The sequence below is a fragment of the Pinus tabuliformis genome, chromosome 7 (genome assembly GCF_031772625.1).
Source record: "Pinus tabuliformis cultivar Carrire ecotype Pingquan chromosome 7, CPIR1, whole genome shotgun sequence".
NCBI classification, from domain to species: domain Eukaryota; kingdom Viridiplantae; phylum Streptophyta; class Pinopsida; order Pinales; family Pinaceae; genus Pinus; species Pinus tabuliformis.
Window position 1 is genome coordinate 174,116,661 of NC_142293.1, and position 26,639 is coordinate 174,143,299.

At 36.5% G+C, this 26,639-nt stretch overlaps 1 protein-coding gene across 1 annotated transcript in view; it reads right to left on the reverse strand.

The window, feature by feature from the left end:
- Nucleotides 1–6,183: 6,183 nt before the first annotated feature.
- Nucleotides 6,184–26,639, reverse strand: part of LOC149246395 (cysteine-rich receptor-like protein kinase 10) — a 40,078-nt gene continuing 19,622 nt past the window's right edge. Inside the window, exon 6 of the mRNA XM_089455682.1 lies at nucleotides 6,184–6,550. Coding sequence (XP_089311808.1) covers nucleotides 6,518–6,550 — 33 coding nt within the window. The 3' untranslated portion in view covers nucleotides 6,184–6,517. The remainder of the gene's footprint in view (nucleotides 6,551–26,639) is intronic.

A 26,639-nucleotide genomic window follows, 5' to 3' on the forward strand; every position in this document is an offset into this window, starting at 1 on the left:
TTATCAGAAAAATCCCCAACAGTGGTATCAGAGCAGGCTTAGGCTCTTTGAAGGTGTTCAAGAAGCTGAAGAAAGGAGTTCTTTTGTTGCAGCAGTAAAGCTTCTCCAACAAAGTGAAGTCTCAGACAAAAAAAATCAGGTATTGCTCAAAGTTTTCTTTTTGTTACTGCTGAAGAGACAGTCAGTGTTTTAAATACACAGTCAAGGAATGGCTAGCACAAGCACTAGCATGGGTATGTTTAATACCCATCTCCCACAGTTCAATGAGAAGAACTATGACTACTGGTCAATAACTATGAGAGCCCTGTTTGCCTCTCAAGATTTATGGGAAATAGTTGAAGATGGTTTTGAAGAACCAACAGATGAAAATGAGTTTAATAGATTAACTCCAACAGAGAAGGATCTGCTGAAGAGCAATAGGAAGAAGGATTCAAAAGCCCGTGTGTTGTTGTATCTAGCAATAGACCAGAGTGTGTTTCCAAGGTTAGCAGTAGCTAAGACAGCGAATGAAGCATGGCAAACCCTCAAGACAACCTATCAAGGCATGGAGAGAGTGAAGACAGCAAAACTACAATTGCTGAGAAAAGATTTTGAGAATCTGAGCATGAAGGAGTCAGATAATATTGACTCATTCTTCACACATGTGATTGGTTTGGTCACACAGATGAGGACTCATGGAGAAACCATTGAAGAAAGGAGGATTGTGGAGAAAATATTGAGGGTCTTACCCTCAAAGTTTGATGCGATTGTCACCACCATAGAGGAGACAAAGGATCTCTCAAACTTTTCAGTTGATGAGCTTCATGCATCACTGATAACACATGAGCAGAGGTTGAGTAGAAATGAAAACTCATCTCTAGAGCAAGCCTTCAAGACCCAGATGTCCTTTCGAAGAGGAAGAGGTCAAGGCAGAGGAAACAAGAGAGGAAGAGGTAGAAGTCAAAACAGAGGTGGAAGGAACAGCCCAGCAAATGCTCAAGGTAGAGGCAACAATCCAAATCAGAACCAAGGCCAAGGCAGCAGCTAACAAAGAGGACAACATCATGCTCAAGGACAAAGGTATGAAAAATCCAATGTCCAATGCTATTATTGTAAAAAATGTGGGCATTATGCCAGTGAATGTAGGAAGAAGCAGCATGATATGAACAATAGATCAAATGCAAATGTCACTAGAGAAAACAGCAGTCAAGATAATGTGTTGTTAGCTTGTAACATGGCTGAAACAAACAGTGAAGACATATGGTTTTTAGACTCAGGTTGCAGCAACCATATGACAGGAAACATAGCCCTCTTTTCTGCTCTAGATCAGAATATGAAATCAGATGTCACACTAGGAACTGATAGTAAAATCTCTATTATGGGAAAAGGAGAGGTAAAAATATTTACAAAGCAAGGAGAAAGGAAAACCATAGCAGATGTCTACTATGTCCCCGGAATGAGATGTAACCTCTTGAGTATTGGACAGCTTGTTCAAAAGGGGTACAATGTTTTCTTTGTGAATGATGTGTGCACCATCATGGATATAGCACCCAGCAAACGATGCATTGCTGAAGTAAAAATGACAAGGAACAGGATGTTCCCTCTCAGGATCAGGGTAGATTTGAAAAACAAAAATGAAATTGCAGCAGTTACCCAAGAGGCTTTCCAAAGCATGCCAAAGGATGAAAATTGGTTGTGGCACTTGAGATTTGGACATCTCAATTTTGGAGGTCTAAATTTGTTGAGCAGAAAAGGAATGGTAAGAGGATTACCATTGATAGAGAAACCGGACAGCCTTTGTGAAGGTTGCATTTTTGGGAAACAACATAGAGAAAGTTTTCCATCAGGTAAAAGCATAAGGGCAAAGGCACCCTTAGAGATCATCCACTCAGATTTATGTGGACCAATGCAAAATCAATCATTAGCAGGCAGCCAATATTTCCTAACATTCATTGATGACTTTACAAGAAAAACTTGGGTATATTTCCTTAAAAACAAAAGTGAAGTGTTTGAAAAATTTAGAAATTTCAAAGCACTTGTGGAAAACCAAAGCGGGCTGCATATTAAAGTTTTGAGAACTGATAGAGGAGGTGAGTATATCTCCAAGGAGTTTCTACGTTTTTGTAGAGAAAATGGAATTCATAAACAGTTTACAGCAAGGTACACTCCGCAACAAAATGGAGTTGCTGAAAGGAAGAACAGGACCATCATGGATATGGCGAGGAGCATGTTGAAGGCAAAGCATTTGCCAAATGATTATTGGGCTGAAGCTGTACATTGTGCAGTTTACATTTTGAATAGGTGTCCTACAAAAGCAGTGTTGAACAAAGTGCCGGAAGAAGCATGGAGTGGGAGAAAGCAAGGTGTCACCCACTTGAAAGTTTTTGGATGTGTGGCCTATGCACACATACCAGATCAGCTAAGGAGGAAGTTGGACAGCAAAGGGGAGAAATGCATCTTCATTGGATACAATGAGGAATCCAAAGCTTACAGGTTGTATATCCCATCTACCAAGAAGTTTTTTGTCAGCAAAGATGTTCAATTCATTGAGGAGGAAGCTTGGGATGGAAGCATAGAGAAGACAGTTAATGTTAAAAACTATTTGTCTCATGATGAAGATGATGAGGAGGTGGCTGAAATGCATCCCCAAACAGCAGCGCCAACACAAGGACAGCAAGGGACACCATTGAGGATAAATGAGAGTGCTTCTCCAAGCACACCACAAGGAGGAAATTCAAGTGCGTCTTCAAGCACTTGCACACCAAATGAAAGAGGTAAGAAATTTAGAAATCTAAGTGATATTTATGATGAAGGAATGAATTCCTTATTTGCCTTGTATTGTCATGTTGATGATCCTATTCATTTCGAGGATGCAATTAAAGATAGGAAATGGATAGAAGCTATGGATGAGGAGATGAATTCCATAGAGAGAAACAAAACATGGGATTTGGTTGAGCTACCAAAAGGCAAAGAAGTCATTGGAGTGAAATGGGTCTACAAGACCAAGAGCAATGCTGAAGGCAAGATAGAAAGGCACAAGGCAAGGCTGGTTGTCAAAGGATACAAACAGCAGTATGGGAGAGATTATGAGGAGACTTTCGCACCGGTTGCAAGAATGGAAACCGTGAGAGCAGTGCTGTCCATAGCAGCTCAAAACAAGTGGAAAGTTTACCAAATGGACGTGAAGTCAGCATTCCTAAATGGAGTGTTAATGGAAGAGGTTTACATTGAACAACCTCTAGGCTATGAGAAGAAAGGTGAAGAGCACAAAGTGTGCAAATTGAAGAAAGCTCTTTATGGGCTGAAGCAAGCGCCAAGAGCATGGTACAACAGGATAGATTCATATCTATTGGATAATGAATTCGACAAGTGTGAGGGAGAACCCACCGTCTACATCAAAGAAAAAGATGGTAAAATTTTGATTGTTGTCTTATATGTTGATGATGTTATTTTCACAGGTAATGATGATCAGCTCATTGAGAATTTTAAATCAGTCATGAAAGAGGAATTTGAAATGACTGACATGGGTTTCTTGAGATACTTCTTAGGCATAGAAGTAGATCAAAATGAAAAAGGAATTTTTATCTCACAAGCTAGATATGTAAATCAAGTGTTGGGAAGATTTAACATGCAAGAATGCAAAGCAGCGATCACTCCCACAGTAATGGGATTAAAACTCAGCAGAGAGGACATCAGCAAGGATTTTGATCCTAGTTTGTACAAGAGTATTGTTGGCAGCCTTATGTATTTAACAGCTACTAGGCCTGACATTATGTATGCTGTTAGTTTAATTTCCAGATTCATGGAGAGGCCAAAGGAGGCACATTGGCAGGCAGCAAAAAGAATTTTAAGGTATGTCAAAGGTACCAAAATGTTTGGCATATTATATAGTGTCTCAGAAAGTTCAGATTTAATTGGATACACTGATAGTGATTGGGCTGGAAGTGTAGATGATCGGAAAAGCACTTCCGGTTATGTTTTTCATATGGGTTCAGGAGCCATTTCATGGGCTTCTAAGAAGCAGTCCATTGTAGCATTGTCTACAGCAGAGGCTGAATATGTGGAAGCTACAACAGTAGCATGTCAAGCAGTTTGGATGAGAAGGATGTTGAGGAGTTTAGGCCAAGAGCGGGCAAAAGCGACAATGATTTTTTGTGACAATAGCTCAGCTATTGCATTGTCCAAGAATTCAGTGTTTCATAAGAGAACGAAACACATTGATACAAGGTTTCACTACATCAGAGAATTGGTGAACAATGGGGAAATTGTCCTAGAACATTGCAGGACTCAGGAACAGGTAGCAGACATCTTGACAAAGCCATTGGATCAGAAAAGCTTTGAATTTTTGAGAAAGTGTCTGGGTATGACTGAATGCCTAGCAGTTGAAATTAAAGGGGAGTGTTGAATATGTAATTTCAACAGTATACGTACAGCTCCCCGATACCGCTCAGCAAATCTACCTGAAACTTTTCGGACCAATTTCCAGCGAAGGCATTTTCCGTCACACGAGCCCGATACAATATAGTGCAGACGCGTGGCTCTCGGCATACGTAAGCAAGTCTGACTTTTCGGGTGCTAATGTTCAGCATAATGAGGCCTTCCGAAATCCTCCACCGCCGTCCGATTGTCTTCATCAATCTCCGCCGTCGATTGTTCCAAGATGCATACGAGCCTGCATTAAAGGCTTAGCGTGGAGTAAAATCAAGTTTCGTTGACCATACCTTTTATTAATGCAGTGTCATATGCGTAGGTGAATAGTTAAGTTTTTTATATTACGGCACGTAAAGTAATTAAGTCTGTTCGTTTTGTTTTGATATACGTTTTTGTTTAGTTTTTATAATGAGCCAAAAAAAATGTAAATGCTTTATGTTGTAATGCTCCTTTAGCTGCAGCGAAAAAAAACTGAGTTGACCTTTTATAAGACTTTGGTTTTGCACAGCAGTGCAAGCTGGAAAAATCAATGGGAACGCATATGTATTCGAGGGCTGTTATGTGTTGATTTTTTTTTTGCAAGGAGCGAATATCGCACAGCAGTGCGTAGAAGAAGTATGAGAGTTTTTGTATGTCTTTGTATTTTATTTTTGTGATATGCACAGCAGTGGGAAACAAGAAGTGGTAAATGTAAAAGCTCTTTTACAGCAGTAAATCCATGTAAATTTATTTTACAGCAGTGAATGAAGATTTTACACAGCAGTGTAAAAATCATTTTGTAAAAGAGGTAGAGTATTCTTGGTGAATCCCTCTCAGCAAAGAGGATGAAGTTTGTAACACGCATTTTGTTTTAATGAATAGAAATCCTTTTCTGGGTATGTAAAACTCTGTTCTCAGTGAATTTTTTTTTTCAAACATTCCCTGTGCACAAAAGATCCTATGGAGCAAAGGAAACAGAGCATTGTCTCTGTGTGTTGAGTTTCAGTTTTATTTGTGTGTTTTTGGGATTTTATCAGAAAAATCCCCAACAGTCAAACCCTACTCTGAAAAATCCTTTGGCTTCTAGCTATATAGCTTTTTTGTCAAAATAGGAAGAGGAAATATATTGATGAAAGCGCGTAAACTTGGGCCAAAGACCATTGAATTTGCGAACCAACCTGTTATCTTTGAAAAATGTCACTTACCCTATCTTGTCCTTATCTATAGCAATAGATAGACCTACAGCTTCATTGACCATCTGAAGTTGAGGGGGGGCCGAGTCCATCGGGTCGCCCTTGAGTGCTGGGAGCGAGTTTGCTCCAACGATAATGGAAGCATCTTTGGGTGATGTTGGAGCTGCAAACATCTTCTAGGATGAAAGAAGGAGACCGTCTCTACCATGATTGAGAGGGTGATCTGTAGGGTTGCAGGAGCCAGTATGGCAGAGGAGAGGGGTCCGAGGGCTATCAAGAGCCATTATGGCCAAGGAGAGGGGTCCGATGGTTATCAAGATTGAGCTCTGCATTAAGGCTGAATATGCTATTCTCTGCATGGGCTAGCTGCCAAGACAAACTCTCTCTGCCACCTTTAGAATGGTATGGCGCCATTTTTCCTTTGATTTACGCAGAACTTTACTAATTTTATCATAACAAATTTAGCTAAAATGAATCGACATACGACCATATATTACGAATTAACGATAAATTTTGCTCGTAAAATCTCTCCTCAGTAGATAAACCAAAGAGAATTCAAACATTATTGGAAAAAATCTATCCGGGTTCCAAATGCATTCAGTACATAAACCCGGGCAAATCAATTTTAAAAATGTCACCATTGTACGAAAGGGTTAGCAACCATTGAAACATAAGGCATGGCTTGGAAAATGAGAAGTTGAGACGTTGCTCAATGAATGAAGCAGAGAATGAAAGTGCTCAGTCTTTAACAAGGTATCCATTCAATAAATACATTATCAACAAATAATGAATACGTGGCTTCACGAATCTCTAAAATAGCCTTCCTGGATCTCTAAAACAGCCCTCATAAAAGCGTTCACTCTCTTTTAAGTGACATAGCGTTCATTTTTCCATCGTAGAGTTGTTATTTTCCACCTCGTCGCTGTAACATAGAATCAAAAACAGGATCGCCTTGGAGAGGACACGAGCTGCAAATATTTTGAAGTAGAAAGAAATCAGACCGCCATGCAAAATATTTAACTGGATGCCATTCAATTAAAGCATGAACGCACAGAGTTACAACTTACCACTAGAAGTCTTTGTAGAATCCAAGACAACAATAAATGATGCTCGGAATTGAAAAATATTCTTCATTCAAGATAGCAAAAACAATGGGAGTAAAGGCATATTAAATGCTGAAGGTATGATTTCTGAAGTTGCCTACGCGTCATAACTTCATCTTTATTCTCCTATGCCATTTATAGTCAGCTGTGAACACTGAGATATAATATTGTTTAATAGAATATAATTATCGATCCACTCCTCGCCACCGCTATTTGGGATTACGCTTAAGGTATGAGAACAGAGTTTACATTCAAGCCCAGAGCATCTACCACCTGTGGTAAACATTCACAGCATTTCCCCGTTTTCGTTCTTTCTTTCCCTCTTTTCTGAGCACATGAGCTCTAATATTTGAAGTGTTTTTTGAGGGCACAAATCCAGCACAGTATTCTACAGAATTTGCATATAACCCTAAATTTATGAAAAAAAATTAACCAAATTGATGGTTTGTTATGAAAACCTCAATTCTATAAACCTATTTGTGAATTATGTATCATTATTGGTAATACACAAAGGCTTAATGCCTTTTCCTCCGGCCATGTAGCGTATGTTTTTGTCTCTCTTGAAATTAAGTTCTTATTTTTATTAATAAACTTCAATTGGTATCGGAACAAAGAAAGTCCGGGATCCATGGTAGTTTCCATGGAAGATTATGAGCGTGTGAGATCTTTGATGGAAGAAATGTAGAGTAACCGCGAGTTCGAGTGCATACCTTCTGGAGTAGATCAGAGGCATGAGATCCCCGGCTTGTAAGTGTTCCCGATGGACAGTTCAGATGTTTTTTAAACATAGGGAAGATGATTTAATTAATAGAAAATTCAGGGAGTAGGAATCACAGCATATCCCTGTGTCCGTTGCCTCCATTTGTGTGTATTTGTGTGTTGGTTGCTGGACAGAAAGTCTGCATGTCTTGCCCTTTTGAACAAAACATTAAGTCCAAAACTCCAGGTGAAAATTTATGTTTGGGAAAGCTAATTATCGTTGGAGAATGTGCAAGAACACTGCGTGAAATAGTTTCTACGTATGAGTGGTTCGGTGCACTTGATCATAATGATAAGGGATCTATTTCAACAGTTCCATAGCAAGTGGGATCTCATGTTTCAAAGGGAAGATAATTGTCAGTTCTTGGGCATGTCTTGATAGTTCATGTGATAGTCGATTGCCTATGGCAATGTAGGATAGAGGTTTCTTGCGCCATGGCTGAGTGTGACACTTGTGTTGTAAAGAGGAGAACCACTTTAGAATAGAAGGGTCACGCATGTTCCTAATTGGAAGAGAAAATCCAATATTTCCTTACTACTTTAGAGACTTCTGCTCTCTAACTTGTTCCCACTTTACAGAAGACTTTTACATCTATATTTATCTCAACATACAAATTTAACATCAATATATGACAGAGCAAATAATTAATATGCAACATGGACAATTTTACATAGTAAATGGTTTTACGAACTTGCAAGTGTTGTGGAGTGTTGGCAACATGCAAGTGTTGTGGAGTGTTGGCAACAGTGGTGAAGTAAATGTTTGCCCATATCTATTTATCAGAATTTATTAAATGCCTTAAATTCTCTGTTGTGTTCCGGAATGGTCAACGACATACTTCTGTTCTGACTTCAGTGATTTCACCTGCAAACAAAATCGCAATTGTTCAATAGTTGACTAGGCAAGCATCATTTTTGTCAATTTGTTTAAGGCGGTGGTTGGGATTAATATTTCCAACACCCCCTTAATAACAACTGCACCATTGACAATTCTCAAACAGTCTCTGAGATAAACAAAACTTTCACGTGCCAATGGCTTTGTGAAAATATCGGCAAATTGTTCCTGTGACCTGTAGTGCTACAACATAATTTCATCGTTGTTAATCAACTCTTTGATAAAATGATATTTAGCATCAATATGCTTAGTCCTCTTGTGAAAAACAGAATTCTTTGATAATGAAATTGTTGATGTATTGTTGCAAAAAATAGTTGTAGTTCTCACTTGGTCGTGGCGAAGATCCTTCTCATCCAAATTGCCTGACACGCTGTTGCTGTTGCAACGACATATTTAGCTTTTGCATTGACAGTGATAATATTGGCTGCTTATTAGAGGCCCATGAAATGGCTGCAGAACCCAAATGAAAAACATATCCTGATGTGCTCTTTCTTTCATCGACACTTCCTGCCCAATCATTGTTAGTGCAACCAACCAGCCTGAAATCACTTGTTACGGTGTACAAAACGCCATACTATTTTGTCCCATTGACATACCTTAGAATCATTTTCGCTGCTTGCCAATGTGTCTCCTTGGGTGTCTCCATGAAACTCGACACCAAACTCACTGCATACATTATATCCAGCCTAGTGGCAGTCAAATGCATCCAGCTGCCTATCATACTTTTGTATAATGTCAGGTTGACATTACTACTACGATCTTCTTTGCTCAACTTCAACCCCATGACAATTGGAGTTGGTGCGAGCTTACTGTTTTGCATATTAAACCTCTCCAAAATGTCTGCTACATACTTTGCTTGAGAGATAAAAATGTCAGTTTCTGTTTTCTTTACTTCTATTCCAAAAAGATACCTTAACAACCCCAAGTCAGACATTTCAAATTCATTCTTCATGACTTGTTTGAAATCAGCGATGAGTAAATCATCACTACCTGAAAAGATCAAATCATCTACATATAAGATGACAATAAGAATCTTACCATCACTCTCTCTGATGTAGAGAGTAGGTTCACTGTCACATTTGTCAAAACCATTGTCCAACAAATAGGCATCTATCCTATTGTACCATGCACGTGGTGCTTTTTTCAGCCCATAAAGAGCTTTCCTCAACCACTACACTTTGTCTTCTTTGTCTTCTACCTCATAACCAGGCGGTTTCGCAACATACACTTCCTCTTTCAGCACTCCATTCAAGAACATTGTTTTTATGTCTATTTGATACACTTTCCATTTATGTTGTGCGGCAATTGCCACAACTGTACGCACTGTCTCCATCCTCGTGACTGGCGCAAATGTCTCCAAATAATCTCTTCCATGATGCTGCTTGTATCCTTTGACAACAAGCCTTGCCTTGTGCCTTTCAATCTTTCCTTCAATTTTGCTTTTGGTCTTATAGACCCACTTCACCCCAATGACTTGTTTTCCTTGCGGCAAGTCCACTAACTCCCATGTGTCATTCCTTTTAATTGCTTCTATTTCTTCCTCTATTGCCACAACCCATTTTTCTTCTTTAACTACATCCTCAAAATGGATTGGGTCATCTACATGAAAAAACAAAGCAAACAAAGAATTCAAACCAATGTTACTATCAGCTTCATCTTGCTCATAGATCTCATTTACATTTCTGAATCTTAGTCTTCTTGTGCTTGCTGAAGATGGGTTTGACATGTCACTTGGTGTTGCGCTTTGCCGCGTGCTTGGAGAAACAATTGCTTGACTGTGCGACATTGTCCTATTATTTGTTGACGATGTTGCTTGTTGTCTTCTTTGTTGCATTTGAATAGGTGTAGAGGGAGTCACTGTTGAGGAATTACTTCTTGCTATCAATTCCTCTTTGTCTTCATATGGTATACATACTTTCACATTGATTGTCTTCTCTAAACTTCCATCCCATGCTTCCTCCTCTATGAATTGCACATCTCTGTGTAGAGGGAGTCACCGTTGAGGAATAACTTCCTGTTATCAATTCCTCTATCTTCATGTGGTATACATACTTTCACATTGATTGTCTTCTCTAAACTTCCATCCCATGCTTCCTCCTCTATGAACTGCACATCTCTGTTGATTATGACTTTCTTGGTTGATGGATTGTAGAGCTTGTATGCCTTGGATTCATCACTATATCCAACAAATATTCATTTATCTCCCTTGTTTTCCAACTTCTTCCTCAACTCATCCAGGACATGTGGATACGCCACACAACCAAAGACTCTCATGTGACTGACACTATGATTTATTCCACTCCATGCCTCTTCAAGAACTACGTTTTGGACGCTTTTGGTTAGACATCTATTCAATATATGTGTTGCACAAGCGATAACTTCAGCCCAATAATCATTTGGAAAATGTTTTTCCTTCAACATACTCCTTGCCATCTCCATAATGGTCATATTCTTCCTTTCCGCCACTCCATTTTGTTGTGGTGTATATCTTGTTGTAAATTGCTTGTGAATTCCATGTTCCCTACAAAAACATAGGAAATCATTTGAGATGTATTCGCCACCTTTGTCAGTCCTGAGGACTTTGATGTAGTGTCCACTTTGCTTTTCCACAACAGCTTTGTATTGACGAAAGCACTCAAACACTTCACTTTTCTGTTTTAGGAGATAAACGCATGTCTTCCCTTTGTAGTCATCTGTGAAGATCAATAAATAGTGGTTGTCACATAAATCTGAGTGGAAAATCTCCAAAGGTGCCTTTTCCCTCACTGACTTTCCTGTTGGAAATGTCTTTCTATGTTGCTTGCCCAAGATACATCCTTCACATAGGTTGTCCAGTTTTTCTATGAGTGGTAAACCCTTCACCATGTCTTTCCTATGCAGCAAATTCAAACCTCCAAAGTTGAGATGTCGAAATCTCAAATGCCATAACTAATTTTCATCTTTTACCTCTGCTAGAAAGTTTACTTGTGTGACAGCTGCATCTTTTCTTTCATTCTCTTGTGAGTTCATTGAGAGTTGTGTTTGAGCACCTTCTCTCTCCAAATCTGATCTTATTTTTAGGGGAAACATTTGATTGTTTGTCATCTGAACCTTTGTAATCAGCTGTCTGCTTGGAGGCCTATCTAAAATTGTGCACTCATCATTTTTGAAAAAGACATTGTAGCCCTTTTGCATGAGCTGTCTAATGCGTATGAGGTTATACTTTAAACCAGGGACAAAGTAAACATCTGAGATGTACTTCTTCTCCCCCTTCTTTGTTAGGATATTAACTCTTCCTTTTCCCATGACAAAGAATTTTCTATCAGTCCCTAATATCACTTCGGATTTCACACTTTCATCTAGATTGGAAAACATTTCTATGTTCCCTGACATGTGATTATTACACCCTGAATCTAGATACCATATATCACTTTGTTTTTATTGTGCTACAATACAAGCTAAAAACATGCTATCATGGTTCTGATTTTCTTTTCTGAAATTTACATTTGGTTTGCTAATAATGTCATATTGCTTCTTTCTACATTCATTTGCATAATGACCATACTTCTTACAGTAATGACATTGAACTTGAGATTTATCATACCTCTGACCTTGTGCTTGATTTTGGCTTGGGCATTGCTTGGAATTTGATTGTTGACCCTTCCACCTGAGCTTGAAGGGCCGCTTTTTCCACCTCTGGGTGGGCTTCTTCCTCTTCCTCTGCCTCTACCTTAACCAAATGAAACTTTTGTCTTGAAGGCATGCTCCAATGAGGAGCTTGTTGCTCTATTCAATCTATGTTCATGATAAACCAGTGATCCATGAAGTTCATCCACTGAGAATTGTGAGAGATCCTTTGTCTCTTCTATGGACACAACAATGGCATCAAACCTTGCTAGTAGGCTTCTCAAAACTTTCTCAACTATTCTCCTTTCCCCAAGTGTCTCACCATGAGACCTGATTTGCGTCACCAACCCAATTACATGTATAAAAAATGAGTCCACATTCTCAGTCTCTTTCATACAAAGTGTTTCAAAGTCTCTTCTCAACATTTGCAGCTTTGCTTCACTTTTTCCATTCTTTGGTAGGCTGTCTGGAGGGTGTCTCAGGCTTGCTTGGACTTCGTTGCTACTGCAACCCTTGGGAAAATACTTTCATAAACTGCTTGAAAAATATAAAACAGGGCTTTTGAATCCTTATTCATGTTGTCCCTTCACAAATCTCTTTCTACTTGAGATAAGGCATTGTATGTTCTTGCATCTGTTGGTTCTTGAAAACCATTCTCCACCAAATCCCAAATGTCTTGAGAAGAAAACAGGCCTTTCATTATAATAGCCTAATAATCATAATTTTTTGCATTAAACTGAGGTATCTGAGGATTAGTCAAGTTTGTACTTGATGTTTCCATTTCAGGGTGTAAAAAAAAAAAATTCTACTTGCTGGTAAAAATGCTAAAAAACAACATGTCCTCAAAAAAAATTTAGCATCTAGTAAAAACACTTGTTTTTCCACTAACAGACATGTTAGAAAAAATTCACGGGGTAGAGGAGAGGAATCTCAACTCAAAATTCCATTGAGATGAAGTTAACTTCAGTTGTGGCAAGGAAATCGCAACTACACAAGGGCTTAATAAAACACAGAAACAAAAAATGTTGTGGTAAATCAACTTGTGAAACATTAATACCATGAACAAGCCACACTTTATATTATATGTTAAAACATAAGGAAATTCATTCACAAGATAAATGGAGGCTGCAACTCCAAGTGAAAATACAAAACACTTACTATGATCTATCACTGGGTTGCGGAGTAAATGTCTGTAAAACTCAGTGAAATTGGTTTTCACGCGGCCCACCAATATTTCTTCCACAATTTTCTCCTCACTACCTCACAGCTCTCTAACTTGCCCCCAATTTACAAATGACTTTTACATCCATATTTATCTCAACATCCTCACTACCTCACAGAGTCTAGCTCTCTAACTTGCCCCCACTTTACAAATGACTTTTACATCCATATTTATCTCAAAATACAAATTTGACATTAATACATGAGACAACAAATAATTAATACACAACATAGGCAATTTTACATAGTAAATGGTTTTCTGAACTTGCAGTTGTTGTGGAGTGTGCGCAAGGAGTGTGGGCAACAGTCGTTGAGTAAATGTTTGCCCACATCTATTTACCAAAATTTATTAAATGCATTAATCTATCTACTATGTTGCGGAATGGTCAGCAATGTACTTCTATTCTAACTTTAGAGTTTCACCTACAAACAAAATCACAACCATGCAATAGTTGACTAAGCAAGTATGGTGTTTAGTTTATTTAAAGTAGTGATTGAAATTAATATTTCCACCCAAGAAAATTCACGGGAATTCTATAAATACGGCCTTACTCATTATTTAAACATTTAAAAATAAAAAACAAAACAAAATGTTTCAATCTAAGCGGAGAACACTTACTAATGGTGTTATTTTAATGACTGGTTTTCACTTGTGCGTGTATCCAATTTTTTAGCAAGGCAAATCTAGATTTTCCTTGGGTAATTATCAGTCTCTATTTCCCATTGTGCACCATTCCTTTTTTTAGACTTATGGTGGAAAAGCCAAATCTCATTTTGAAGGTCCAATACCTTCAAAATTTCTCAAATCTGTGAGGTTTGAAATTACATTGTCAACAGGAGTATTCATTATTTTTGTTATGTTTTGTACATGGCATTATTGGTTATAATAATGAGGCATTCCAGTGTGAACAACAATTCATTGACGTTATGTGCTTAATTGCGAGTGATTGAATTTTGGATGTGTTTTGAATAAATTCATATTCAATAATTGATTTTGTTAGACCAGGGCATACATAACACACAGCGGATTTATACTTAGAGACTTACGGCAATAGCAGAGAATAATTCATAGAGACGGACAAATGGAGAAACAACAAGATTACTCAGTCAGAAATAGCGGAATAGATAAAACAATCACTGGAGAACAGAAATCACTTTGCATTACATAACAGCCTTGGGCCTTGGCTTACTTTCCTTGGCCAGAGAAATTACAAATTTATAGAGGCAGAAGAAGGATCTAGAATCTTGTATGTGATTCAGATGGAGATCTAGAATGATCTAGAAACTATTGGCGGTGTAGGAGGATCTAGAATCCTGCATGTGATTCTAGAAACTAACGGCGGTGTAGAAAGATCTAGAATCCTGGAGATCTAGAAAGATCAGATCTAGAATCCTCCGTGAATTTGGCTTCACACTTAACATTCTCCCACTTGAAGCCAAATAAGAGTTATCAAGTCACACCGAGTCCTACCATGCCTCTACATAACTCATGTTTATTTTGTGGTAGAATCTTAGTGAGCATATCAACAGGGTTTCTATTTGTATGGATCTTTTCCAAGGATAACTGTTCTTCCTCCAACACATGCCGAATCCAATGGTACCTTAAGTAAATGTGCTTGGTTTTTGAATGAAATGCTGAGTTTTTCGCCAAGTGAATAGCACTCTGACTATCACAATATAACACATACTTGTCCTACTTTATTCCTGTCTCTCCTAGGAATCGCTGCATCCACAACAACTCTTTACAAGCTTCTGTTACAGCTATGTACTCTGCTTCTGTTGTAGAGAGGGCTACTATTCTTTGTAGCCTTGACACCCAAGATACTGTTGCACCTACAAATGCATAAAAATAACCTATAGTGGACTTTCTAGTATCCATATCTCCAGCCATATCCGCATCTGTAAATCCTTCAAGCACAGTCTCATCATGACCAAAACATAAACAATAATGACTAGTACCCTTGAGATACCTTAAAATCTATTTTACTGCTTGTCAATGTTGTTTGCCTAGATTGGTAAGGAACCTGCTCACTACTCCCACTGAATATGCAATGTCTGGTCATGTGCATACCATGGCATACATTAAGCTGCCAACTGCTGAAGCATAAGGAATTCTGCTCATCTCTTCTTTCTCTTTGTCATTACTAGGACATAATTTAGTACTCAGCTTGAAGTGGGTTGCAAGTGGTGTACCAACTGGCTTGGCATCTTTCATATTAAACCTGTCAAGCACCTTCTTGATATATTTTTCCTGTGATAGCCACATCCTTTTGTTTTTCCTGTCATGCATAATCCGCATGCCCAATATCTGTTGTGCTGGTCCCAAATCCTTCATTGCAAATTTTCTAACAAAATCTTTCTTCAACCTATTGATCTTATACTTATCATGCCCAACAATCAACATGTCATCCACATATAACAATAATATAATATGATATACTTTCCTTGATCATACCTCTTGATATAGACACAATGGTCAGCTTCCAACCTTTGAAAACCATGTTCCAACATGAATGAATCAAATTTATTATACCATTGTCGAGGTGCCTATTTCAACCCATAGAGACTCTTCTTCAAACTACAAACAAGGCCTTCTTTGCCTTTTTCTATGAAGCCTTATAGCTGCTCCATACAAATTTCTTCCTCCAATTCACCATAAAGGAAAGCAGTTTTTACATCTAACTGTTCACATTCTAGGTCTAAAGCAGCAACTAGACCAAGAATGACTCTAATGGATGACATTTTAACAACAAGTGAGAAAATTTTAGCGAAGTCAATACCTTTTTTTTGGGCAAAACCTTTCACCACCAGTCTTGCTTTATACCTCTCCTTCTTTTCGTCACCTTCATGCTTAATCCTGTACACCCATTTGTTTTGTAAAGCCTTTCTACCTTTGGGAGGTTTACCAACTCCCAAGTTTTATTTTCCTGCAAAGAGTTCATTTCTTCTTCCATTGCTTTGTTCCATTCTTTACTGTGCTCGACTTTACAGGCTTCTTGAAAACAATTAGGTTCACCTTCATCAGTCAACAAAATATAATTTGAAGGAGGATACCTTTGTGAAGGCTTATGAGGCCTATAAGATCTGCAAACCAACTGTGGTGGTGCATTATCAGGTTGAATCTCCTGTAAAGGTTCCTGCAAGATTCGTTCTTCTTGTTGTTCATTATTTTCCACTTGTTGTTTTTCATGCTCCTGAATTTGCTGTTCATTTTCTTTTATTGGTGGTATGTTTTCCTGTTGCTCTTCAAACCTGTCAATAACCTTCTTGACCTCCAACTCACTACGGTCCTCTTGAACACTTCTGACTCATTAAATATAACATCCCTGCTTCTAATAATTTTATGTTTGACTGGATCCCATAGACGATAACCAAGATCTTCATCCGCATATCCCAAAAAAATGCATTTCATAGATTTATCATCTAGCTTAGTTCTATTTTCTTTGGGAATATGTACAAATGCATCACATCCAAAGATTTTCAAGTGAAAATAATTCAAATTCTTACCAGTCCAAACTTCTTCAGGGATACCGCAATCCAAGGTTGTACTTGGAGATCTATTTATGAGGTAGCAAGTGGTCCTGACTGCTTCAACCCAAAAATTCTTCTCCAAACTAGAATTGGACAACATACTTCGCACCTTTTCCATAATGGTGTGATTCATCCTTTCTGCGACACCATTTTGTTGAGGAGTACCAGGCATAGTCTTCTCATGCTTTATGCCAAACCTGTTACAATATTCCTTAAATGCATTTGAGCAATATTCTCCACCATTATCTGTTCTTAAACACTTTAGCAATTTGTTAGTCTCTCTTTCAACAACAACATGGAATTTTTGAAATATTCCAAACACTTCACTTTTATTTTTCATAGGATATGCCCAAACCTTTCTGTATGCATCATCTATAAATGTTACAAAATATGATGCTCCACCTAATGATTTGATGTTAACAAGCCCAAACACATCTGAGTGTACCAATTCTAACACATTTTTCTATCTGTCATGGCCACCTCTAAGGAATGAAACCTTTCTTTGTCTACCATATATACAATGCTCACAAAGATCAAGATTGTAGGATTTCAAACCTGACAATAAATTTTTATCAACAAGGATTTTTAAGCCTTTCTCGCTCATGTGACCCAAACGCTTATGCCACAGATCTACTGAATTTCCTTCTTTTGTGATAGCAACCAAATCCGATTTTCCTATCAGTGTCTTCAATGTGTATAATGTTCCTATCTTGGGTCCTTTGGCCATGACCAATGCACCTTCTTCCTTTTAAAATACCCTTTTCAAAATTCCTGCTCCTTTTTAAAATATACTTTTCAAAATTCCAACATATAATTATATATGTTTCATAATAAATGTAGAAACATATATAATGTTTTAACCTTTTCACATTTCACACATACATATGTTGGTTTGAGAAAAAACTTTACGTGCAAGCTTGATGTAAAAAAAACTTACGAACACAACGTTTCAACTCCAATCTCCATGGATCTCCACTTTTCAAACTCCAGAAACACATTTCAACATAAGTCCACGACCTTGTTTTTCTTGCAACAACTGTCTTTTAGTTCCAGTGTTCCTCAGCGATTTCCTCAACAGATCCTTCAACAGCTCCAAGAGTAACAACCAATGTTTTAACGAACGTTGCCAAAGCAAGGCAATGACACTAAGCGGCTTGCACCATGGATATTTGAACTTGGCCCCGATATCAGTTGTTAGACCACAACATACATAACACATAGTGGATTTATACTCAGAGACTTACGGCAATAGCAGAGAATAATTCACAGAGACAGACAAATGGAGAAACAACAAGATTACTCAGTCAGAAATAGCGGAATAGATAAAACAATCACTGGAGAACAGAAATCACTTTGCATTACATAACAGGCTTGGGCCTTGGCTTGCTTTCCTTGGCCAGAAAAATTACAAATTTATAGAGGCAGAAGAAGGATCTAGAATCCTGTATGTGATTCATATGGAGATCTGGAATGATCTAGAAACCACTGGCGGTGTAGGAGGATCTAGAATCCCGCATGTGATTCTAGAAACTAATGGCGGTGTAGAAAGATCTAGAATCCTGGAGATCTAGAAAGATCTGATCTAGAATCCTCCATGAATTTGGCTTCACACTTAACAGATTTATGTGTGAAGTGATCGAGTTCTTGTTGACTCGTGTGGAAACCATCGTGGTGCAATAGAACCATAGATTTTATACGGTGGTTATAAGTTGTTTTATATGGCTAGAAGTGAGACAACAATTCCATCTTAGAGTGGTTTGGGTGTTTGTGTGAGATGGATGTGATCGTCATCAGTTACCGACTCCTTACCTCTCTTCACCTTTAAAACAATGTTAGAAGTCAAAGAAACAAAATGAAACACAGATTTTCAAGTTGAAGTAGTTCTTAATAATGGTTTCGGCAAAATAAATGTTAAAATAAGTTCTAAGTGTTAAATCAAATATAATTAAGTAATGTCAAAATATTTTATACGTTTAAGCTTTTTTTTGTCTTTCCAATAAATTAGTATCAAAGTTGATAAAAAATAACAAAATCAAAACATCAATTACAGACCCAATAAAAAAACAAAAAAAACCCTTTTATTTTTTTTTAAAATTAAGTTACGAATTTATTAAACTGTTAAAAAGTGCCCAAATTTCAAACTTAATTCATACAAAACAATGCAATTTACATGAATGTTATGTGCGCAGTTTCTATACAGTGGGGAGTGCCAGGCCGTTCATACGGATTCAACGGTTATAAGCCCTATAAAAAAACCCGTGAAGTGTTAACAAAGGGCCCGTATGCATTAATTCTGGTGGACCGAAATCAAATCACGTGGCTCACGTGGACGATTCCTTTTTGAAAAATTTAAAATTATAATTTAAGTTGTGGTGGTTTAATATCAAAGTTTTTCCATAATACGTACGTGTGTTTTATGAAAGTGTTTGTTTTGAAGTCCTTTTAGAAAGGACTTTAAAAAAGTTTTTTTTAAGAGGAGATTTTTTATAAAGTTTTTTAATAAAAGAGATTTTTTATAAAGTTTTTTAATAAAATATATTAAAAAAAAATTAGTAAAATTTAATAAGGGATATTATTTTTTGAAGAAAGATGATTTGCAACTTTATTTCTCACTATTTACATGGAAAGATTATGATGTGTGGGCCATTAAGATGGCGGCTCATGATGTTTGGGTTTCCAAAACCTAAGGTTGAAGCAGAAGAACAAGCTCTCACTAATGCAAAGAGGGAATAATTGAAGAGAGACAAAAAGAAGAATGCGCAAACGTTGCATCTTATCCAGCAAGGAGTGCATTGAGCAGTGTTTCAGAAGATTATGATCATGTCATCAACAAATGAAGCATGAGATACTTCGGCGACAAGCTATAAAGGTATGGCCAAATTCAATATTGTTAAGTTGCAGAATACTGGGAGAGATTTTGAAAGTTTGCAGATGAAGGAAACATAGGACTTTGATTCTTTCATGAATCGGGTCATGACTATCGTAAATCAGTTAAAATTTTATGGTGAGGAAATTAAAGATTAAAAAATGGCCGAGAAGGTCCTCAAATCTTTGTCAACCAAATTTGATGTTGTGGTAACAACCATAGAAGAAGCCAATGATTTGGCATCATTAAAGTTGATGAGTTGATGGGATCACTTATATCACATGAGGCAAAGATAGAAAGAAATAAGGATGTCACTTTAGAGACCACTTTCAAAAGTCAGGTTTTTATTTCAGGAGATAGAGGTCGAGGCAGAAGTAGATTGAGAGCCAAAGGATGAAGCAGAAGATATGGTAGTTAGAGAGATGTCCGAGAAGAGCATGAACATGAAAGTGGAAGCATCAACAGAAGCTTCCTCAATAATCAAAGAGTTCACAAATCAAAGGTGAGATATTATTATTGCAATAAATTTGATCATTATGATCGTGATTGCACGAAGATGATAGTTGATCAAGAGAACCAAAGAGCTAATGTCACTAACGAGAGTACTAACTCCATGCTCCTAGTTTTCCATACCTTGCATGAACCTTATGATAATGTGTGGCTATTAGCTAGTGGTTCAGTAACCACATGACAGGCAAAAAGAATTTGGTTGAAAATTTGGATCAATCTATGAAGATAGAGGTAAAGTTGGGGATTGAAAAGATTGTGGATATAGATGGCAAAGGAGTGGTCAAAATTATAACCAAGCAAGGGGAGCCGAAGACAATCTCAGAGCTATATTATGTCTTTAATCTCAAACATACTTTCATAAGTGTTGCTCAATTGCCACAGAAAGGATACATAGTTATCTTTCAAGGATAAGAGTGTGTTATATATGACAAGTCCCCAAGAAAGCAGCTGATAGAAAAGGTGTAGATGATGAGGAACAAACTCTTTCCTCTAATTATGCATTAAAGTGATCAAGTCAGTTCTTTTACAGTTGCATGTTCTAATGATTATTAGTTATGGCACTTTTGGTTTAGACACTTGCACTTTTTTGGTTTAATATTGTTGCAGTAGAAACAGATGGTCAGAGGAGTACCTCCCATCAAAGAACCTGCTAGTACTTGCGAGTGTTGCATCTAGGGAAAGCAACACTGTGAATGTTTTCCAAAACGAGTTGCATACCGAGAAAAGCAACCTCTTGAGCTAATGCATACAGACTTCTGTGAACCTATGAGGACATAGTCAATTGGTGGAAGTAGTTACTTCCTCACTTTCATTGATAACTATAACAGAAAGATTTGGGTTTACTTCTTGAAGCAGAAGTCTGAAATTTTTGCAAGGTTTAAAGAATTCAAAGCCTTAGCAGAGAACCAAAGTGATCGACAAATCAAGGTATTCAGGTCAGATCATGGTGGAGAATATGATTCAAAGACATTCCATGATTACTGCAAACAACATGGAATCAGAAGATAGTTTACAACCAGGTACACACAGTAGTAGAATGGTGTAGCAAAGAGAAAGAACAAGACAATTATGAACATGGCAAGAAGCATGTTGAAAGGAAGAAACTTGTCTAATGAGTATTGGGCAAAAGCAGTTGCATTTGATATTTATGTGATCAACAAATTTCCTATAAAGAGTCTGAGGAACAGAGTACCAAAACAAGCATGGTCAGGTATGTCTTGTAGTGTATCTCATCTCAGAATATTTGGATGTGTAGCTTATGCACATCTGCTTAAAGAGTGAAGAGGCAAATTGGATGATAAAAGTGAAAAATGCATATTTACTGGTTATAGTGAGCAATCAAAAGCTTACAAATTGTATAACCCTCTCACCAAGAAGACCATAATTAGCAGGGATTTTGTGTTCAAAGAAAAAGAGTCATGGAATGGGATTGTAGAAAAAACAGTTGATGCACAAGTGTCACTAATGGAAGAAGATGATGTAGAAAAAAGGAGCAGGAAGAATCACAAGTGAAGACACCAAATAGAGACACACCAACAAGGACTCCAAGATTTTAAAATCAGCATGGATCTTCAAGCAGATCAACAAATCGAGATTCTACCAACAGTCAATCAGGTGATGAATCAAGTAATGGTAAGAGAAATATGAGAAGTCTGGAAGATATTTATGATGATTTGGATGTTAGTTCAAATTTTACATTGTTGTCATTCCAACCTTCTTCATTTGAAGAAGAATTCCGAGATGAAAATTGGGTTTAAGCCATGGATGAAGAAATTGAAGCTATTGAAAAGAATGATACATGGGATTTGGTTTATTTACCAAAGTACAAAAATATCATTGGTATAAAGTGGGTGTACAAGACAAAGTTGAATGAGAAAGGTGAAATTGATAGATTTAAAGTATGATTTTTAGCAAAAGGATTCTGACGGCAACTGGGAATAGATTTTGGAGAAACATTTGCTCTGGTAGCTAGATTGGATACTCTAAGAGAAGTTCTAGCCACAGCAGCTCAGAAAAAGTGGAAAATATATCATATGGATGTGAAATTAGTTTTCTTGAATGGAATTCTAGAAGAAGAAATTTATGTGCAACAACGTCCAAGTTATGAAGTTGAAGGTAACGAAGATAAAGTTTACAGGTTGAAGAAAGTGCTCTATGTACTGAAGCAAGAACCTAGAGCTTGGTATAGCAGAATCGACATCTACATTATCAAGAATAGATTTTGCGGAAGCAACATTCAGCCTACCTTGTACACAAAGGTAAATGCACATGGACAATCTTTTATTCTTTTCTTATAAGTTGATGACATGATTTTTATAGGTGATTTTGAGTTAAATGGATTTAAAGCAGCCATGATAAAAGAATTTGAGATGACAGATCTTGGTCTCATGAAATATTTTCTTGGCATAGAAGTTGAGAAATCTAAAAAGGGAATTTTTATTTGTCAAAATAAATATGCTAGAGATTCGCTAAAAAGATTCAGGATGGAGAATTGCAAACCTATCCCTACATGAGTTGCAACAGGTACAAAGTTAAGAAAGGATGATGAAGGATCGGATATCAATCCAACTTTATTCAAAAGGTTGGTTAGCAGCCTCATGTATCTCATGGCTACAAGACCGGATATTATGCAAGGAGTGAGTATGCTTTCTAGATTTATAGAGACTCCAAAAGGCACACATTGGAGTTCAGGAAAAATAATTCTGAGATACATAGCAGCCTCTAGATATTGTGGCATAAAGTATGCAAACATAGAAAACAAGGATTTGATTAAATACATAGATAGTGATTTTGCAGGAAGTTTGGATGATAGGAAGAGCACTTTTGATTATGTGTTCCATCTTAGTTCAGGTGTGATTTCATGGGCATCTAAGAAGCATCCCATTGTAACACTTTCGTCAGCAGAAGAATAATATGTAGCAACAACATCAACAACATGTCAAGCAGTATGGCTAAGAAGATTATTTGATGGACTCAAGCAGAAACAATAAGGATCAACAAAAATATATTGTGACAACACCTAAGTGATTGCACTATCCAAGAAGAGTGTGTTTAATTAAAAGAGCAAGCATATTGATACTAGGTATCACTTTATTAAATAACTTGTTAGCAATGGAGAAGTTCACTTGAAGCCTTGCAAATCTAGTGATCAATTGATTGATATATTTACTAAGTCATTAGCAAAATATGTGTTTGAGTTTCATAGAAGAAATTTGGGTTTTGTAAGCCTAGCTGAGACATAAACCAGCAGGCATGTTTGAGTTGTTATGAGTTAGTTTTAGTTTAGTGGTCGTAATTAAGGGGGAGTGTTAAAATAAGCTAATTACTCCCGCTTCAGGAGTTGGATAAAATTAGAGAGTCAGTTAACTGAGTGTTGAGTTAAGTCAACTTAAGTGATAGACGAATTGAGTTTGTGGTTGCATGTCAAGATATTTTAGTGAGTCGCTAGTCGAAAAGGTTTAAATACCCTTCACCGGGTTCATTTTAATAATCAAGTTTTGTGTGATCAATAGAAGAGCCACAACTCGTGTTTTTTATGTGTGAATTTGTGTTTAAGCTCCTCTGCCTTTCCAACATGATGCATGGTATATGGTCACCTCCATTGGTTTTTATATAAATCACAATTGTGGAGTGACCAACATTGTGAAGTTGAGGAAGCCACCTGCACAAAAAAATTAAGAAGATGCATTGAGAAAAGCATTGTGCTGCAAGGAGTTGAAACTGTGCAGATTTGTTGTTGTGTTTATTTTTTTGAAGATGAAAGTATGCGAAAGATAAGCGATTAGTGCATAGAAGAGTAGCCAAATTAGCAGTGTGAAGTCCATCTGCGTTGCACTCAGTGTGGACTATGAAAATTATGGCATCAAATCCTACGGAAAACTTCATCAAATTAGGCAGAAAGCACGCCTAATTTTCTCAAACATACCTAAATATACTGAAATGTTGACTTATGAAGCCGCATCGATGCATGACGATTCAAGTAATTTTAATGCGAAGAATGGTTTTTCTTTTGAAAAGTTTATAAAAACTTATTTCCTTCATAAACGATACATGGTAGCCAAAGATTTTGGTTAAAACAAATCGACATTAAAGGAAGACTTGCATAAAATAGAGAAGCCAAAGTAAATAAATACAATTTCCATCTATGAAAAGGAGTCCAACTAAAAAGGATTGATGCACTTCCTTCAAGGTATATGGGTAGTTGTTCATAAATATTATAAATTAAGTGATGCACAACTTTTAATGGCATAAGAAAATATATTTTATTACTTTTCATAAAAGTAATAAAATATCTTGTATTCTTTGGTGATATGGAAAATAAAAGCTTTGGAGGTTTCAATTCATGCGTAAGTCAAGTTGGGTAAGGAAAGGGTTTTAATTTTGGAGTGATAAGGGTTTGAAAAATCGTTTTGCTAGTTGAGTCAATGTCCATTCAATTTTGAAGACAGGTTGCTTCAAGGGTTTGTGAGATTTTCATTATTATTGTTTGAGAAGTTTCAATGAATATGTTGTAAAGGAGAAGATTGATAGCTTATGTACTCCAATATTTAATAAAAAACACATCTTTCTTGCTAGTGTTGAAGTGTCCTAGATCCGCCCGAAATATGAATAAGGCCCGATCTTAGGTACACTTTGTTGGCATGTGATGGTGAATTTCTGTTTGGAGGCTTATGGTATTTTGTGTCTAGTTTTGACACTATAATTGCAATTTTTCATCATACAAAAATACACTCAAGGAGGGCTTTCAGGATTTCTGACCCTGATCACCTAAAGGATGAGATTAATCACTTAACCAGTGTCTTCAAAACCATTGGATACAGGGAGTGGAGTATCAAGAGAGCTATAAGAAGGGCTCAGGATAGGGCCCTCTCTAAGCATCCCCCTAAAGACAAGAAAGAAAATCATGGGAAAGTTTACCTTCCATTCATCCAAGGGGTTACAGATAAGATTGCAAAAATTTTAAGGAAGAATAACATAGACACTCAGTTTACAACATGTGGAATGATAAGGCAAGTGATGAGGTCGGTTAAGGATAACATTGATCGTCAATAACTCAAGGGTGTGTACAAGATTGATTGCTCATGTGGCAAGAGTTATATTGGGGAAACAGGTCGGTCTCTGAAAATAAGACTTAAAGAGCACGCTGCTGACATAAAGAATGAAAGATCCCGTACATCAGCCCTTGCTGAGCACTCGTCCAAGACCAAACATCATGTGTGTTTGGAAGACGCCAAGGTAATTGCTAGAGAGGACAACTATCATAAAAGAAAAATCAGAGAGGCCATTGAAATTATGAAATTCCCTCAGAACCTCAACAGGGACAATGGGAGTGAAATCAGTGGAAATTGGCTTCCTATGGTCAAACAAATAAACCCCTCTAGACCCTTGGAAGCATAAAGAAAAAGGGGTCTTTCATTTTGAAGGTTTAATTAATTAATTAAAACAAAGTAATTTAATTTAATTTAATTTAATTAATTATATTAAATTAAATTAATGATTTAATCATATAATTAATTATATTAAATTAGAAACAAATTAATTAATTAATTAATTAATTATATTAAATTAAATTAATGATTTAATTATATAATTAATTATATTAAATTAATTAAATCTTAATTAATTGACTTAAACTAATTAATTAATTAATTTATTTAATTAATTAATTATATTAAATTAAATTAATGATTTAATTATATAATTAATTTAATTAATTAATTAATTAATTTAATATAATTAATTATATTAAATTAAATTAATGGTTTAATTATATAATTAATTATATTAAATTAAATTATTGATTTAATTATATAATTAAATAAGATTGAATCAATTAAGGATTCATGATGAAAATAATTAATCCTGAACTAATAATGAATAATTAAATAATTAATTAAAAAGTTTTTATAAAACTTTTATAATAAAAAATAAAAAAAATAAAAAAATAAAATAAAATTATAAGGAAATTAATTAATAAATAAGAAATCATGTATCGGCCCTTACAAAATTAAGGTTCTTGGTTTATTTATATCCAGGTCGCAAGGCTCCCTTGTCTCAATAATCTTTCATTCATTTTCTATCTGATTTGTCCTGATGATGGACCCCCTTTGGGGTTTGAAACGTTGGCAGAATGAACTAGAAACTGTGGGTAATCCGGATCATGACTCTACAATACACTCAAGGAGTTTACTCATATGTAATCAAGTAGCTACAAGTAAGGATAAATAAACAAAACAAATTTTTTCAAGCACCCACAATTAAGAAGTTGCAAAGAACAAACTCAAGCAATCATCAACATTTCAAGGAAAGTCTACATCAACAAAATTTGCATCAATTCAACATCAGTTTTTCAACAATGCACTTGCAACCATTCTTTTTAAGAGTCAAATCAAATTGAAATTAAATTGTATTATCATCATTTTCTTTGTAAGTTAATTTGATTTGTATCAGGTGCATTCTTGGTTGAACCCGACACCCAAACCTTGAATCATTAAAGTCATATTTGGTAGAATTCATTTGAACTTGTCATCTACTCATTAACAAATCATTAACTTGGGTGCATTTTC